Below are 17,704 nucleotides of genomic sequence, written 5' to 3'. Positions count from 1 at the left end.
GCAGATTTGAATTGCCATTAAGGGGACATGATGAAAGTCAAGACTCAAAAAATCCTGGTGTGTTCATGGGGTTAATTGATTTTGCTTCCAATCTTGACTCACGCTTCCAAAATCATTTTAATTCTGCAAAGGTATTCAAAGGTACATCCAAAACTATTCAAAATGAGCTTTTAGAAACGATTCTTGAGCTTTGCAAAAGCAAAATCAAAGAAGAAATATCACAGTCTGAATTTGTAGCAATCATGTGTGATCAAACTACTGACATCTCAGAGAAGACACAGATGGTGATTGTACTACGGTATGAAGTCATGGGAAGCCTGTTGAAAGATTTTGTGGTTTTTTTAATCCTGCTAACCAGACAGCAGAAGCTCTGTCTTCAATCCTATTTCAGGAACTTAAAGTTTTGCTTGGGAGCAATACATCCAAACTTGTAGCACAAACTTATGATGGTGCTGCTGCTATGAGTGGTGCAAGAAATGGTGTGCAATCAAGAATCAAGTAAGTATATAGCAATGCACACTTTGTCCATTGTTATGCACACCAGCTAAACTTGGTTATACAAAAAGCCACTTCGCAGAATACCAGTGTCAGAGTCTTTTTTAACAGTCTTTCGGAAATCCCAAGTTTTTTCTCCAAATCTCCTCAAAGAATGGCTGCTTTGGACCAAGTTGCTCAAAGGCGTATTCCTCGCCCATCAGCAACACGAGGCAATTTTAAAAGCAGGACGGTGAATGCTGTATCGGAGGTAAAAGAGGCACTTATAGAATGCTGCTCAACTTTGGAACAAAGCAACTCTTCGGTGACTGGCTTTGCTGCTGGTGGTATAAAACGAATGCTCATAGATCCAAAATTTGTGTTTTGGTTAGATTTCTTTTCGAAAATCATGCCTCATGTTGACATAGCCTACTGTTTGCTCAGCTGCAGTCTGTGGAGCTTGAGTCATTCAAAGTGCAGTGCTCTCTGGATAATTTTCTGTCAGCAATACAAAGAATAAGGGAAGGCATTGCTGCAGACAATGAGTCACCTTCACCCACACGGAAAATGCCTGAATCCCAAATCATTGATGCTAAAAAAGTATGTGATGTTGTCTTAATGCAGTGTCAAGAAAGGTTCAAGTTCACCAATCATCTTGAAGCAAGCAATTTATTTAATTTGAAAAATGCTTCACAATATGCAAGACAGTTTCCAGAAAAAGCTTTAGAAAAATGTTGTGAAGCATACCCTATGTTAATTAAAGACAAGCTCAAACCGGAGCTGTCTGTTCTCTATTCTAGAAATGACATGCATTCAGTGAGTGGACTTGTGCAGCTGCTTTCGTTGCTAAACCTAGAAGGAATGCAATCAACTTTTTCTGAAGTAATAAAGCTAGCTAAAATTCTACTTACCAGTGCTCCAATGTCAACAGCAGAACCAGAACGTTGCTTTTCGTCACTGAAAAGGATTAAAACCTTTTCCCACAGCACCATGTGTACTGAAAGACTTTCTGCATTAGCCATGATGTCAATAGAAAATCGCTTAATAACTGAAACCAAAGATTTCAATGAGAGGGTAATTGACCATTTTGCCATGGCAAAAAGTCGCCAAATGGAATTCATCTATAAATAAAGGTCCGCTGTCCTTTATATGTGATGCTCAGTAATGTGCAGCAAAGATTAAATGTGGCACCTATGGCTTGAGCGAGATCAATGGTTATAATTACAATATGTGTGTGTGTATTTGTTTGTTTTTGTAATGTTAGGTTCAGTCGTGTTCTCATTGCTTTAAGAATTGGCGCTCCAGTTGTTTCAGGAATGAGGAGGCGACTGATTCTTAACTAATTCATCTACTTGTTTTAAAGTGTCAGGTTTGGTGGCCGTGCTTAACTATATTTATCGATGCATATACCGCAATATTAGATCTTTTCATGCACGTCTTATACCATTAAGGTTTTGCCACCTTTTCCTTTTGTTGGTTTTGTTACTGTATTTCTTTTTCACAATATCATTTCTTTTGCATTCTGACAAAGAAAAATAAATTGAATTGAACTGAATTATACTTGCCATCCAGTGGGCATTTATACTTGTAAAAGAATGGAGATTTTGTCTTTGTCCTTCTGTTTTGTGATACATGCAGAGTTGCTAGCTGGCTTCAGCTGGCAAAAGATAATTTTGTAGGAAAGAATAAAAAATTTTAACTTCCAAGCATTTTTAGTTCTGGAGCAGTGGGTGCATACATGCAGGGTGCTCCAAAAAAGATGTAGCTACGGTTATACTACATGTATAGGCTACTGCAATATACTGTGTGTGTGCGAAGATTATGTACTTTGTAATGAGATCGTTTTTAACTGCAAAAAGTCGTTTGCTATGTATTTTCTAACTAATCACTTAAAGTTAAATTTAAATCCAATTTCACGGCTCAACGGAAGTCAAATCAAATTTGTAGATAGCGTCAGATATTTGGGTGTATTATTTTCTTGACACGGCAATGTGTGATGACATGGATATAAACCGACAAGTGCGATCATTATACTGTTTTACCAATAAATTAAAATTTTACAAGAGCTCCAGTGAAGTTAAAAATGTTCTCTTCCGTTCATATTGTACCCCAATGTATGCATGTCACCATGGGAAAATTATCACCAACGTGAATTAATCGCTTGCGTGTTGCATTCAATAATGCATTTAGAATTATTCACAATTTGCCCAAACATTATAGCGTAGGCTACGTGAACATCAAGTCTTGTGTAACATTGTATGTTATATAACATTTGATGCATTACAACGGAAAAGGGCCTTTCCTTTTGTTGGGTGATGTGAATCATCGTCAAACTCTATTGTTGATTCCCTGATAAGGTATGACTGCTATCGTAACTCAAACTACCTCCTTCATTATAATACCACTATGTAGGCTATGCCGTTAGCTAGCCTTGATGGCTGCTATGGCACAGCAGTGATATCAACATTCATCGATTGATAAAGTTTAAATTTCTTTTTATAGTTGGGTGTTTGAACAGATTAAGTATGATATTTCATTTTGAATATTGATTTTTGTTTCGCATGTTTAATTTGTGTGATATGGATCGCATGATCTGAAATGGACGATTGATTAATTAATTTATTGCTTACTTCAGCGTCATTGCTGTGAATTTGTCATTTGTCTGTTTGTCATTTGTTTCTGGGTATTTTTTTTGTGTGGATCGTATATGGACATTCGTGTCCGATGCCGGCGATCGACAATAAATATTTGCAGACAACAAACTGAACGAACTATTGAGAAAACGACGAAGTGCATAGAACATAGTTTCATTTGTATTTAGCACTAATTTTGAATATAAAAATTTGAAATATTAGTATTTTTCAAGCTCTACAGTAGCATTTTTGACTGTTATTCCACTCCCAAATTTCTTTTGAAAATGCTCTCAAAATGCACCAAATTAAATGTAATTGTAAAAAATTTTCTGGGTGAGGCCCCCCAGACCCCCCGCCGTGGATGTCGTCTTCGGCGACACGCCCGCAAGGTTCGCCTGATATCGCCCTCCAACAATTCCTGGATATGCTGCATTGCAGCCCCCCAATTCAGGAGGCCACCAGCCGCCACTGTTGCTGATGATACTGATGTAGTTACTATGTTACTGCATCATTGGAAGACTGACACTCATGATGATATTTACTTCGACCAAGGAGCGCTTCAACAAAGCCTGGAGAATCAAAGAAGCCAACTCAAGCATTAAAGATATTAAAGAAGACCTTATTTTCTACCATGCATGGTCAGGATGCGACACAACGTCGTCGATATTTGGAAAAGGGAAAAGAAGTTAGCAAAAATCAGAAACGCTGAAAGAGAATTCTGCAATTATCGGCAATGTCTGGAGTTCCCAAAACGAGGTCGGAGAAGCCTCTATGGCTCTATAACTGCATTCAAGATCTGGTATTGTGGTAATGAAGATTCAACGCTTGCTAAACTCAGGTAGCCTATGTATTTTTACATAGGGATTATATAATAATGTTTACACTTTTAAGATATTGTCCAATTCTAGACACCCTGTAAGTTATGTAATATTTATCTTTGTTTACTTTTAGACATGACAAATACACGTATATGGCATGCGAAGGGATAATTGCACCGGAAAAGCTACCACCGTGCCAAAGAGCAGCCTACTTCCATGGGTTACGTCGTTAGAATTTAAATTCAATGTTTGTGAATGGGGATGGAGAAACAATAGCAACAACGAACTTGTCCCAATAATGACGGATATGCCTATAGCACCAGAAGCATTGACCAAAGTAATTAGATGCAGATGTAAGAAATCAACGAAAAATCCATGTGGAACGAAAACTTGCACCTGTCGCAATTATGGAATGGCATGTGTTTCTTCGTGTGGTGAATGTCATGGTGTTGAATGTAATAGTATAGTAGCCTAAGTATGCTTGAAATACAAAGATAGTTTCACATCTTTTTCGTATCTAAGTAATAATTTGTATGAACGACATATTCCAGAGACTAGATGAAAAACTTAAGAATGAAGACTTTTTTTCACTTCTGCATAACGTCGATGTTGGTACCGAAGAAAAGGAATTCTCGTACAATAAAGATATGAAACGGGACAAGACGAGGAGGAAAGCAACATCTTTATCGTTTTTGATGATAGCTTCAATTTACGTTTCGCTTACTTTGTTTAACTTTTGTTATAGAATAGGGTATGGAAGAATAAGTCCAACAGTGACGAATAATTCAAATTTGCCTGAATTCATAGACTTATCCTTTTGCTTAATCGGTAATAACTCTTTTTCTGTACATTTTCAGGGTTCTTGTTAATAGAAAAAGTTATTCCCCTTGAAAAAAGCTAAAAAATGATGTATAATATGTTCTATTTTAAAAAAACTTGAAATTTTCATAAAGAGATTGTGACGTCATTTGGAAAATGGGTCCAAAAGGGGGTTTCCCATGATCCGATTGGTGGGGATTTTTTTCTGAGCCATCTGCATAATATGGGTGTTCCCGACAATTTTCACCAAATCAAACGTCATATAAAAACCGTTATGGTCTACTTAACCTAGCTGGCATCTTACGTCATGGAAATTGCTAGAAAATGTCTAAATATTGCACCATCGGTCGTAAGACCTGATGAAATATTGCATTAGCCGCTTGAACACCTGTTTGAATGACTTCATAATTGTCTTTCATTATTGCGTCACAGTTACTGTCTACGTGCATTTGAGATATCGCAAATTATTCTAGTCATTCGTAAAATTGTTTGTTGGAAGTCAGTCGCAAGTTTAACTGTTTGCTTGGTGCTTGCTAGCTGGACAAAATTTCCGTCTTTTATCCAAGTAATCTGTTCTGTAGTGACAGTTTTAGAGGCGTACGGTGTTGCGTCTCATTTTCGATAGCCGCGGGCTAATTTTACAGGAATACACTTTTGAAAAGACGTTTCGAAAGAGTGTTTATTTTTCGGTTATTACATGCAGACGAACGGATTTGGGAATCTTATGTTACAATTTTCCCACGAAGAGATTATGGTTTACCGCTGTGATCATAAAAAAATAAAAGACGAAGTTGTTGGTTGGTAGGCTACAGAAGCAAAGAAATAATAAAAGAAGATCTTGTTGGTTGGTAGTCTACAGAAGCAAAAGAAAATTAAAGACATTTCTTCTCAGTTTGGTATTGACGAAAAATAACTTTGACATTCATTGGCAAGAAAGAAGATTAAAGACAATCGATCTGTGCTTGAAGATTCAAGTCGAAGAATCCAAACAAGTTTTGTGGACTTTTGGACTTCATATACTCGTACAGCTACGGTATCGTGCATTTAAATTCTTTTTGTATTTTTACGGTCTTTGCAGTTAAGTTTTTTATAACTACTGTAATAAGTTTGTGTGTTTGTGTAACTTAATTTTTTAATTGTTAAATTTAGCCCCAACATTTAATATGTCTACACTCGGTGGCGACAAGGACTCGACCGCCGTAGACTCGACTGAGTTTAAGCTTGATGATGTTCTTTGCGGTCGGGCAGGCCATTCTGGGGAGGGACCCAGTAACGATGAGGCTAAGTCAGTTCGAGAGGCCCGGCATCTTAGAAGGGATATTTTGACTCAAATTGGGGAACTTTCTGTAGTCCTAGGTTCTTTGAGTGATAAGCAGGAACTGTTAATTTTTAGATCTAAGTTCTCTACTTTGGAAGAGGATTTACGGCATTTCCATGCTCTTTTGACTAAAATTTTTAACTCTGCAATCTTGGCAGAACTTCGTGATAGGGTAGACCCCGAATTTAACTCGTTAAAAAATAACTTCGAACAAAAAGTAAATGAGTTCTCAGATATGTTGGATGCTGACATACATCCTGAGGATAGCGCCTCAAATGTAAGCACTAGGATGTCTGAGAGCTCGTCACGGATAGTTGCACAAATTAACCTGCAGCTAAGACGAGAGGAGCTCCAGATACAAGCTGAAGCCGAAGCGAGAGCTGCTGAGGCCGCCACGAGAGCTGAGACCATACGAGTTGAGGCCGAAGCGAGAGCTGAAGCGAGAGCTGCTGAGGCCGCCGCGAGAGCTGAGGCCATACGAGCTGAGGCTGCCGCAAAAGCCGAAGCGAGAGCTGCTGAGTTCGCACTCAAAGACGCACAGTTGAGGGCTGAACAACGTAAAGAGGTAGCTTTGGCTGAATATCGATCAGATGTGGGCTCCCGGCGTAGTTCTAAGAAGGGTTCTTCTAGCCATTCCAGAAGTGAACATAAATCGCAGTTTAATTTACATAACCTTTTCCAGACGCCTGTTCAATCTGTAAGTGGACCAGTACAATCCACATCTTTTCAAGCTGTTTCAGGAGGTCTCGGGGCCGCGGCTAAGGGTCTTCCGAAGGCTGTAGAGCCAAGGTCTGCGAATTACAACCGAACTCCTCCCCCAGAGCGTATAGGTCACGGGGCCGCCATTAGCAGTAATGCTTTGCCCCCTTCACAGTTTTCTGCGCCGCTAGTTTTTGATCGCCCAGCTACACGTAATTTGGGTGGTTGTGAGAGGCGTGTCGCGTCTACTGATTTTAACGTGTGTGAGGATCGTGATCGGGCTGTGCATGTGACTGAGCCCACTCACCCCCTTAAGGGATATAGCTTGTCTTCTCCCGCGAAATCGAGTTCTCAGCAGCAGGATTGCTTTTTTGAATACCAAAATAGTAGGACGTTTTTCGATAAGGCGGCCTTGATTGGTTACGATGGTAATAATATGCCATTTATCTTCTTTAAAAATCGTGTTACGGCCTTAATGGCAGCTTCACCGTTTAAAGGAACTCGTTTGACTTTGTTACAAGCAGCTTGTGTTAGAACAGCTGCGCAAACGATTGCTAAGTTGGTTTCTGACACTCCTGGCTTGTCAGAGGAAGACAGGATAGAAATGTCGTTAGCTCGCTTGTCCCAGCGTTTTGGGGTTCGTGGAGGTATTTCGCCGAACCGGAAATTAGAAAGTATCGCTATGGTAGCAGATTGACTTCGACCTCTTCCAGTGATTTGAAAGAGTTTAAAGATGAATTGTCGCAGTGTCTGCTTTACGCGCAAGCTTATGGTCAGCGTGACAAATTGGAAAGACGTTTTGTTTTGGATTTGGCTAAGCGACTCCCGTTTGACGCTAAGCAGCGTTATCTTGACTTTTTAGGTGATCAGTATGGTGGTACTGATGAGCCTACTTTTCAGAGTTTGTTTGAATTTGTAGTACGGGAGGAAACGCGCAAGTCGACTGATTTTAGCATTATGCTAATGGGCGATTCTGGTGAGTCGCAGCATTTTAAAAAGTTTGGCAAAGGAAAATTGCCTTCTTGTCCGGTTAGGCAGACGTCGGTAAAACCCCATGATAATGTGATGTCAGGGAGTTCGCAGTACTCGACTGCTGTTGGCGCACCGCGCGGTGGTGTGGCCAGACGTAGAGACATACCGGCATGTTTTTGTTGTTCGTCACGTGGTCAAGTTGAATATCATTTTTTGTCTAATTGTAAAGAATTTTTGCGCTTGACACCTAAAGATCGGAGAGATGTTATTGTGAAAGCTGGCAATTTCTTCTGCATGATTTTTATGTGACGTCACGTGATTCTCTGGATTCGGTCGGTAAAGATGATGCTGGTGCCAGAGTTCCTGTGCGTAATGTTAAGATTGGAAATGTTAAAGCAGCTTTTAACCGCGTTACTGCTGCTCGTGTTTTGAATCCAATGACTGGCAAATCGAAGTTGGTGTATTGTCAGCATGATCCTGGTTCGCAGTTGACTTTTGTTTCGAGTGATTTGATGTGCGAACTTGGTCTTAAACCGTACGATAAAGCGTCGTTTAAAATGGATACTCTGGCTGGTCAGAAACCTACTTGTGCTGACCTTGTCAAACTCAACATCCAATCGTTAGAGACAGATGAACTGTTTTGTGATATAACTTCGGTGGTTAACCCAGCTTGGGCTGACGATGTTAAAACTTTACCACATAAACAAGATTTAAGTGGTTTCCGTCATTTTCATGACGTGAATATTAGGGTGTTTTTAGCGTAATACGCAAAATTCTAACCATTGTTAATATTAATGTACAGGGTGGTGTTCATTTCCTTTCAGTAAAAAAATCCTTTTGGCAAATTTTTGTTGAAATCCGTCGACATTTACTACTTGCGCAAGGAAGCTAAAGTTTAGGTTGTTTAGCCTATAATTTAGCAGCGGAATATAAGCAATTATCGGTACTTGTAGGCTACGTCACTTCACAGAACAAATAAAGCATTGTTACGTCACAATTGCAACACCTCGTAAAACTACAAAAATTACACTGTCAAGTCTGTTGTGCTGTTGCATTTATTTCAGTTTGCTTTTGCCTATTTGGAGTCGAGCACGAATTCCAACACGCCATCAAAACCATGTGATTAATCAGGTGAAAAAATTACACCAGAAATGGCAAAACTTGAAAAAATCTATCAATCGTAAGAGTGCGCTTGAGTTAATCAAACGGACAGACTTTAAGAAATCATTGGATCACCTATTCGATATAGCACACAGTAATGCTTTGGAAATGAGCAACATAGAAGATCGCCAGTTCCTTCTTGCCCAGAGAGAAGAGGGACGCCTAGGTTCCATGGTTGGCGTTGATATGGTTCTATGCAGGAGAGACGAGCGAGTGAGGAATAGAGCATTAAAGGAGAGAGAGCGAGTTGAGGCGGAAGCAGTTCGTGTTGCCGAATCTACTAATTTAACCATACTGGAATCCAATGGTTCAGAAATGTATACTCAGCAAGAAGATAATCTCGACAAGTCTGGAGATGGGCGTCATCCATTAGCTGGTGGATCGACGTGCTCCGAACAGCCTGGGTCCAGTGCTGCAAGCTGTCTGCCGAAATTCCGACGAGGTAAAATTGCTGTAGTAACCCTCGAGATAGCAGCAGCATTGGACAGGACCAATTCTACCTCGAGGAAGGCCGTTCATATTTTAAATGCACTGGCGGTGTCCAAGCAATTGCTCCATCCAACCCGTGATCTGATGATTAGCCCAAGTTCAATTCACAAAGCTCGCCAGATCTATCGCCAAAAGCTGGCGGACGAAATTAGGGAGGCTTTTGACCCTTGCACCCCACTGACCATACATTGGGATGGGAAGATCATGGGTGATTATGAGCAATACAATCACATCAAAGTAGACCGTTTGCCAATTTTAGTGTCTGGCAAAGACGTTACCAAAGTTCTGGCTGTACCAAAACTAGAATCGGGAAATCAATCGTCGAAGCTGAAACAGTGGTCTCCGAAATATATAGTTGGGGCATAGCGGATCTTGTACGTGCAATGTGTTTCGACACAACCAGTGTCAATACTGGCTGGCAGAACGGAGTTTGTGTTTTGATCGAAGCTTCTCTCAAGAAACAATTCTTGAATTTAGCCTGTCAACATCACATTATTATTAGATTCTGGACCGCTACACGGCTGACTGACACAATGTATTGCCCCCCCCTCCCTAATAAGCTTTCTAAATACGCCACTGCTTCTGATCATCTCGGTTATGGGTGAAACACGGTGTAAAGGTTGTTAAGGAATAGTTGCTTTGTTGCTATATTTGCTTTGTTATCCTATAAACGTGCCTGAAATGCGTGCATATTAAAAGCACTGAATAAAGCTGGTTATTTGGTTGCGTGTTGTAAAGTTGCTTGTTTTATTGATTTTGCGAATTTTTCAACCTCTTTGCGCAAGTTGTAAATGTTGAAATAATTTCTTGAAATTTGAAAGACATTGTTTTCTTACCAATTGTAACAACCTGGTGCCCTGTACAAATCAAACTTACGATATGAGAAAATTAAAAACACCCTAGTGAATATGTTTCATTTGAATGATTGTAGTACTGTAGATGTACTGATTGGCAACGACAACGCTTATTTGATGTGTGCAAAAGAAGAGCGTGTTGGTGAAAATCGTAGTGAACCGCATGCTTTACTCACTCCTCTCGGCTGGTTGGCTTGTGGTGGTAAGTCACCCTTAGATGAAAGCGTTGCTAACGTGTGCAGAGTGCAGACGTCTTCAGAGTCGGATGTCATCTCTGGCTTTCAGCGTAAAATTGAGTCTCGTGATATGGAAATAGCAGACCTGAATAAAGTCATTCAGGATTTGACCTTGCAAAATGAAACCTGTGAATTGTCTCGCAATGATAATTTGGCTAGAGAACTTGTTGAACCGAATATTGAGTTGAAAGATGGTCGATTTGAGATACCTGTACCGTTGAAGGAAGATATTGATTTACCTAACAATTTTGTGTTGGCGTCAGATAGAGCTGCTGCTTTAAGGAAGAAGGCTTTAAAACAACCTGAACTTCGTGATTTCCTTACTGACACCATGAAAGATCTTAAATCTAATGGCTATATTGAGCGTGCTGGTGAAGCAGGAAATGTCAAGGGATTTGAATGATATTTACCATACTTTGTGACGTCACAATTAAAAAAGCGTATTGTTTACGATGGCAAGCTTGAATTTCGAGGAACTTGTGTTAATGATGTAATGTTTTCGGGTCCTGATTTTTTAAACCCTCTGGCAGATCTCTTGGCCAGATTTCGGCTGAGTAGATTTGGTTTCGTGGCTGATATGACTAAGTAGGCTACTTTTTTCACATTTTAGACTCTTCAATACGTAAGCCCAATTTTATTGAACTGCTTACGTACACCAGCAGTGCCGTTCGGATCGTGAACGAACGCCCTTTGGTACCTTTGAGTGACGACCCTAGGGATTTTACTGTCATCACCCCTGCCTCACTTTTGACCCCATACTTAGACCCATACTGTGCTGTTGGGCAGCCACATGATCGTGACCAACTAAGGAGGGACTATCGGTTCAATTTGTCACTTTCTCAGCAGTTTTGGAGTAAATGGATAGATTTTTACTTGCCAGGTCTTCAGGGCCGGAAAAAATGGCTAAAAATGGCCGAGAATTTGGAGCCTGGTCAACCTGTAGTGGTAGGTTCTCTCCAAGACATTGGTAAACGTGGGAAGTATCAACTTGGGAGGGTGCATGAGGTAGTTCCACAAATTAGGAAAGGGAAGCCTGTGGTTCGTAGAGCTAAAGTTGCCGTCTGCAACTATGATGAGAGTACGGGGAAAGTGAAAGTAGACTACGTGTTGAGGGATATTTCGTGCCTCGCCCCCGTAAAGAACACCTAAGTGTTACGGTTTGAGCCTGGTTTTGTCTGCGGTGGCCGACCCTTGTCTGAGCCCAGAACAGTCGGTTATTATCGCAACCATTGTATATAGCGTCATTTTAGCATGTACCTATGGTACCAATTTCATGTATCGTCGTGTATTATTCCGTATTGTTGTTCATTCTTTGCATGCCTTTTGTATTTACGTATTAACTTAAACGTGAGTGATTCAAACAATTTGTGTATCGTGTGTTTTTATTCATTGGCTCACAATTGTCGTCAATTCTTTTTAGTTATGCCATGTCAGACTGTCATAACTAGGGGCCGCTATGTTCCCGACAATTTTCACCAAATCAAACGTCATATAAAAACCGTTATGGTCTACTTAACCTAGCTGGCATCTTACGTCATGGAAATTGCTAGAAAATGTCTAAATATTGCACCATCGGTCGTAAGACCTGATGAAATATTGCATTAGCCGCTTGAACACCTGTTTGAATGACTTCATAATTGTCTTTCATTATTGCGTCACAGTTACTGTCTACGTGCATTTGAGATATCGCAAATTATTCTAGTCATTCGTAAAATTGTTTGTTGGAAGTCAGTCGCAAGTTTAACTGTTTGCTTGGTGCTTGCTAGCTGGACAAAATTTCCGTCTTTTATCCAAGTAATCTGTTCTGTAGTGACAGTTTTAGAGGCGTACGGTGTTGCGTCTCATTTTCGATAGCCGCGGGCTAATTTTACAGGAATACACTTTTGAAAAGACGTTTCGAAAGAGTGTTTATTTTTCGGTTATTACATGCAGACGAACGGATTTGGGAATCATATGTTACAATTTTCCCACGAAGAGATTATGGTTTACCGCTGTGACCAATGGGGAAGATCTGAGAAAAGTATCAGCTTGATAAAAAAATTTTCCCACAAACACCAGTTTTTAAGTTCCCACGACTGCACTATACGTGAAATCTGTTTCATGACATAAACTGCTTTCAGAAGAAAACAAAATCGATACTAAATTTTCTTCTAAAGAATATTGATTCTGCCCGCGTTATCGTTCAAAGTTTCTTGTTTGGTTGGTTTGGCCGCTAGTAAAAAAAGGTTGCACGTGCCTGGCTTACACGAAGGTTTATATGTCAATTTATTTGCTTTGATAGCGCTTATACAGTACGGTATAACAAACAAAAAGAGTAAATGCAATTTTTAAAGCAATAGGTTACTTTGTAGGCTCCAACGTACGTTAGAATTATGACACTACCATGTAATAAAATAAATCATAAATAGTTTTAGAACTTGTAGCCTATGTGTCTGCAAAATATTAGCTTGTTAAGAAGTGGTAGGCCTATAAATAAACACTTACATGATACATACTCCTTGCGTAACTTCCCCAGCATCTTATTAAACCATAGAATAAGCTGTACAGTAGGCCAACTATGTTGAGCCGTATCCTCAAGTGAAGCATTGCTTCCCCTGGCAAAATGGAAAAATAAGACGATTATATTTAACAATAAAACGATTTCGTAATTTCTTTACCTGAATACCAATTAAAACAGCTTCTAATTCATGTCCCTGTATGATTTCAGCTCGGTTTTAATTTTTAAAAAAGTTGGAAGCTTACGGAAGCAGAGATTCGTATCGCTAATGTATATAGCACACCTTGCCAATAGAATGGTAGATTTTTGCACAATTTGCAACATTTCTTACCACAAGGGGAGTATCTTACACCCATGACTCGTACGCCTATGCTATAGGCTAACAATTATTTAATGTGTTCCAAACTAAGCTTTTATTTTTCTGTGAGAGATAAACACTCTACTTTGAATGCAAGTGGATATTAAATGGTTAAACCAAAACAACCAGCCTTTATCACAATATGACAGTAATTAAAGTCGATTAATTGGTTTACATAAACAAAATTAGAACAGAAAAAAATTTAAATCAAAACGTTACGTTGTATTACCTAAATTTACCTTGCTACGAAACAGTCAATACTCAGTTAAAATAGTTTATATTAAAACACACCTTATCAAAACCAGTTTTCATTCATGTTTTATCCGCTAAACGTTTTGGCGCTAAAGAGTACAAAAAATGCAACATTGCCAGTTTTGTCATCCCGGATGTTCCTTTTCAGAGTTGTTTGTTAGGTGAGTGGATGTGTTAGTGTGTTTTGAATCTTTTTTAATCTTTGCTTTCAAGATTGAACTGAACTTTAAAGTCACGTAATTACACATTGTTTAGCTTCCCTTATGTTTGTGGCAGTGTTATGTGGTGGACTTGTAGTATTTACAAAGTTAGTCATGCTGATGAGTATAATCACCAGTAAGGCTATATCAAAATCAATCATTGAGTGAAAGAGAAAGTTCTCGCAACATTATTGATTGTAAAAAAGATTAGCCGACTAGGCATTGAGTACCGTAACGTTCAAATCATCATCAGTGTTTGAAAGCTTAAGGTGTTTTGAAACATGTTTGTTTGGAAATAACAATGTGATATATAAAAAATTAGAACTGGTGTGCAAGTCTCTGCCCTGGTCAGAATGTCAAGACATCATAGATTGGAATCGACCAAAAACATAGGGTAAAGTAGCTGTCTTGAATCTGAACTATTTTCTAACTTTAACCGAAACCTTTACCTAACCCTAAAGATTAGGGTTAAAAAAACAGTAAAGAGAAACTAGTAAAAGCATGATCAAGTTGAATGCAGTTTGCACACTTCACCCTATATGTCTTGGACGATTTCAACTTTTGATTTATTTTTGCGTCATAGCATAACCAAAGCGGAGACTATTACACCAGATCCAAAAAATCAATGTATTGAATTTACACTAAGTACAAAGATTTATTATTCTTTTGCTCTTCAGCATTATTATGTGTACCATAACTTTAAACTTGCTTTTATGATGAGTTGGGAAGTGCCGTCTGAATAATATATTATTATCCTTAAAAATGTTGCATTATATCCACTACTGAAAAGCATGTTTTAAAATAGTACCTTCATTCATTTCATTAAGCAGCAATTTAAAGTCCAGTTCCTGTAAAGATCTAAAAGTTCTTTTCATTTTTAGACGCAAGAAGCTGCATCATGGCAGCGAAACGTCCTGGCAAGTCTCACGCTCCGCGTAACAAACCACTTGGTGGTGGTGTTATGAGATATTCTCGTTCTGCTATGTACGTGAAAAGATGGGTGTTTAAGAAAACAAAAAATGTTTCAAAAATTGAAAAAAAGCTGAATCCTAAAACAGTAGAAAAAACAATAGGTGGAGATAAAAATGGTGGAAAGCGTGTTGTGCCTGTTAAGCGAATGGTGAGTTTTTTATTGAAACTTGCAGATTATGACTTACGGTATTAAAACTTGCAAGTTTTATCGTATGCCACCCGCGCTTGATGGTTGGCAACATCTCTCCTGTACTTAAACCTACAAGCCCTGAGAATGTATTAATTGGACCATGCTAGATTAGCATATTGATAATTTTTATTATAATTCTTATATTTCTGTTTTGATTGCAATTGTCAACCACTCTCATCCCACATACAAAAACCTTACAACAAAGCAAACTCTACACAAGCTTTATCATTTTAATTATTACAATCTGGTTTTATACTGTTTAGTGTTCATGTCGAGATGTTCCATTTTTTGCAGCCAAAATACTACCCCACAGAAGATGTGAAGAGAAAATTAAAATCTCATGGTAAAAAGCCATTCAGTCAGCACAAGAGGAAATTGCGCAGCTCGATCACTCCCGGCACTGTTCTAATTTTGATTGCGGGACCCCATCGAGGCAAACGTGTCATTTTTCTCAAGCAACTTGAAAGCGGACTTCTGTTGTTTTCAGGTGTTGTGCAAGCCTTTTTTTCGGTTTTTAACATTATTATCTGTAGTTGTACATTTGCTTTTATGATGAGTTGGGAAGTGCCGTCTGAATAATATATTATTATCCTTAAGAATGTTGCATTGTATCCACTACTGAAAAGCATGTTTTAAGTAAGTTCTTATATTTTTCATTTTATAAAGCAGTCAATTAATGTCCAGTTGCTGTATATTTTGTAGGTCCTCTCAGGCTTAATGGTGTTCCATTGCGAAGGATCAGTCCAGCTTATGTCATAGCTACAAAAACTAAAATCGATATATCAAAAGTTACAATTCCTGCTAGGTTGAATGATGTCTATTTCAAAAGAACAAAGTTGTCGAAACCAAAACATGGGGAAGGTGAAATATTTGAAACTGATCAACAGGTAAGGTTTTGATGAGAAGTCTCAAAAGCTAATGTCATACATTTGCTAGGGATGCCCAAAGTAGAATAATTGCCTATTCTAGAATTTATTTTCAGATCTAGGATTTCGAATCCTATTCTGGAATGCTCGGCGTAAATTTTTAACTTTTTCTTATTGAGAAAATACACATAACGGCATGAAAAAGAAGCTTTACAATGCCATCATTGTAACAACTTCTCAATCATTCACAACAGTGATGAATTGCAATGTAGAACGTACAAATGCAGAAATGGATTGGCATGCAGGATGCATGTGACTTGCAGGCGTTTGGCGGATCTGCAGAGCATAAGTTTTTTTTTCCTTTGTATTATTTCCGAATCCAATTACCCGATAAAAAGCGGTTTTTAGATTCAATTCTGGATGGATTCGAAATTCTACTTTGGGCATCCCTATCATGTTCATACAGTTGTGAGTCCGCTCATTTGTAAACTGACATTGCCAGTGTATTACTTTCCAAGGGAACTGCGTCTTCCAAGTACCTCTTTTTTACTTGGAAACCAGCTATTGGGTCACTTTTAGGAAGAACTTATTTGACTTCTCGACCAATCCACTACCAACACGGAGTGGGGGGTGGGGCAAAAAAAAGCAAGGCCTTTTCCAGGAGGGGTGACATTATCAGAGACTTTATAAACATAGGCAATGTAAATTTCTTAAAAATTAAGACTAACCTGAGGTAAATTTTAATTGACTATGAAAAATTAACTTTTTTGCCTTGGGAGGCTTTTTAACTGATCAAAACAAATTTTTTGAGCAAATGAGTAGCCGCGAGAGGGGCTTCCAATTTAATTCACATAAAACCAAGGCAGCAATTGTCCTCATTGACTGGTTTGCACTGCTGCTTCTGGCTTGGTTAAAATAGAAGGAAAGCGACGCTGATGACAGTTTGTAAAAATAAATGTGCTGGATCAAGATAACATCATTTGGGTTCCAATCGAAAGCTGTTTACCAATACCCTGATAAACGTTTTATTTGTTGCATTTTTAGAAGGGGGTCAATTGTCTCCACTGCCGACCTAACTTGTAACCTAGGTACATAAATAATTTTGTGCTCCAAAAGTAACTAAAATAATTGCCAATGATGTTATATGTTTCAGCTTTGGTTGAAAAATCATGAAAAGCATTACCAATGTACTGAGGCAAATATAGAATGTTTTTTTGGCGTGAGTTAATGATCACAAAGTCAGATCAAATAAAATCCCCTTGTTTGCAGAAATACACCCTTACGGATGAAAAAAGAGAAGACCAAAAGGCCGTGGATGAGCAACTGATGGCTCTGGTGGACAGCACACCTTACATGAAGGGTTACCTCAAAGCAAAGTTTTATTTGCAAAATGGAGATTGCCCACACAAGATGGTGTTCTAAGCGCATTCGCCCAATAAAGTACCATGTCATACTGCGTTGATTTTTTGTTTAGAATCGTTTATCTACGACTTACTGTCATTATTTATATGAAATACCGTATGGTAACAGTAGTGTCTTTTTGTAATGTGCAGGGAGCAGCAAAACAGGTTAGCACCATTTCAATCGTCGTAAGAACTTTCGCCATTCCAATGGCGGAGGAGGGGCTTAGTCTTTTACTACCCTTGAGCAGTGGCGGCGACTTGGTCTAGATGTTTGAACAGGTGTCTTGCAGACCCGTCCCCCATTTGTTTATGTACTGGCAATAAGCAAAACATCATGAACTGTCTGTTACGAATTTTAAACGTCGCAAAAATAATACGTTATATAAATCAATGGCGTTTGAAAAGGTAGCATTCGCCCACTAGAAAGATGTGACACGAATTTCCATCTGTGCGAGCAAAAAAGGCGCTATTCGTTTTGGGTGTTTTTCTTAAG

At 38.9% G+C, this 17,704-nt stretch overlaps 1 protein-coding gene across 1 annotated transcript; it reads left to right on the top strand.

Moving 5' to 3' along the window:
• The first annotated feature begins 14,637 nt into the window (after positions 1–14,637).
• Positions 14,638–17,264, top strand: LOC145782500 (large ribosomal subunit protein eL6-like). Its single transcript, XM_082594298.1, has 4 exons — positions 14,638–14,900; positions 15,237–15,429; positions 15,645–15,829; positions 17,078–17,264. The coding sequence occupies exons 1-4, from the start codon at positions 14,679–14,681 to the stop codon at positions 17,228–17,230; spliced, it is 753 nt and encodes a 250-aa protein (XP_082450424.1). The 5' UTR covers positions 14,638–14,678; the 3' UTR covers positions 17,231–17,264.
• The last annotated feature ends 440 nt before the right edge of the window (positions 17,265–17,704 follow it).

This window comes from Aplidium turbinatum, chromosome 13, assembly GCF_918807975.1.
Source record: "Aplidium turbinatum chromosome 13, kaAplTurb1.1, whole genome shotgun sequence".
Taxonomy (NCBI): domain Eukaryota; kingdom Metazoa; phylum Chordata; class Ascidiacea; order Aplousobranchia; family Polyclinidae; genus Aplidium; species Aplidium turbinatum.
This window is presented reverse-complemented; position numbering and strand designations above follow the sequence as displayed.

What these genes read in the sequence shown, in the direction of transcription:
- LOC145782500 (XM_082594298.1), top strand. Translation starts at nt 14,679, where the DNA reads ATGGCAGCGAAACGTCCTGGCAAGTCTCACGCTCCGCGTAACAAACCA. An exon ending in TTGTGCCTGTTAAGCGAATG is followed by an intron (nt 14,901 to 15,236) that starts GTGAGTTTTTTA and finishes CATTTTTTGCAG; the next exon opens with CCAAAATACTACCCCACAGA. An exon ending in TATTTGAAACTGATCAACAG is followed by an intron (nt 15,830 to 17,077) that starts GTAAGGTTTTGA and finishes CCTTGTTTGCAG; the next exon opens with AAATACACCCTTACGGATGA.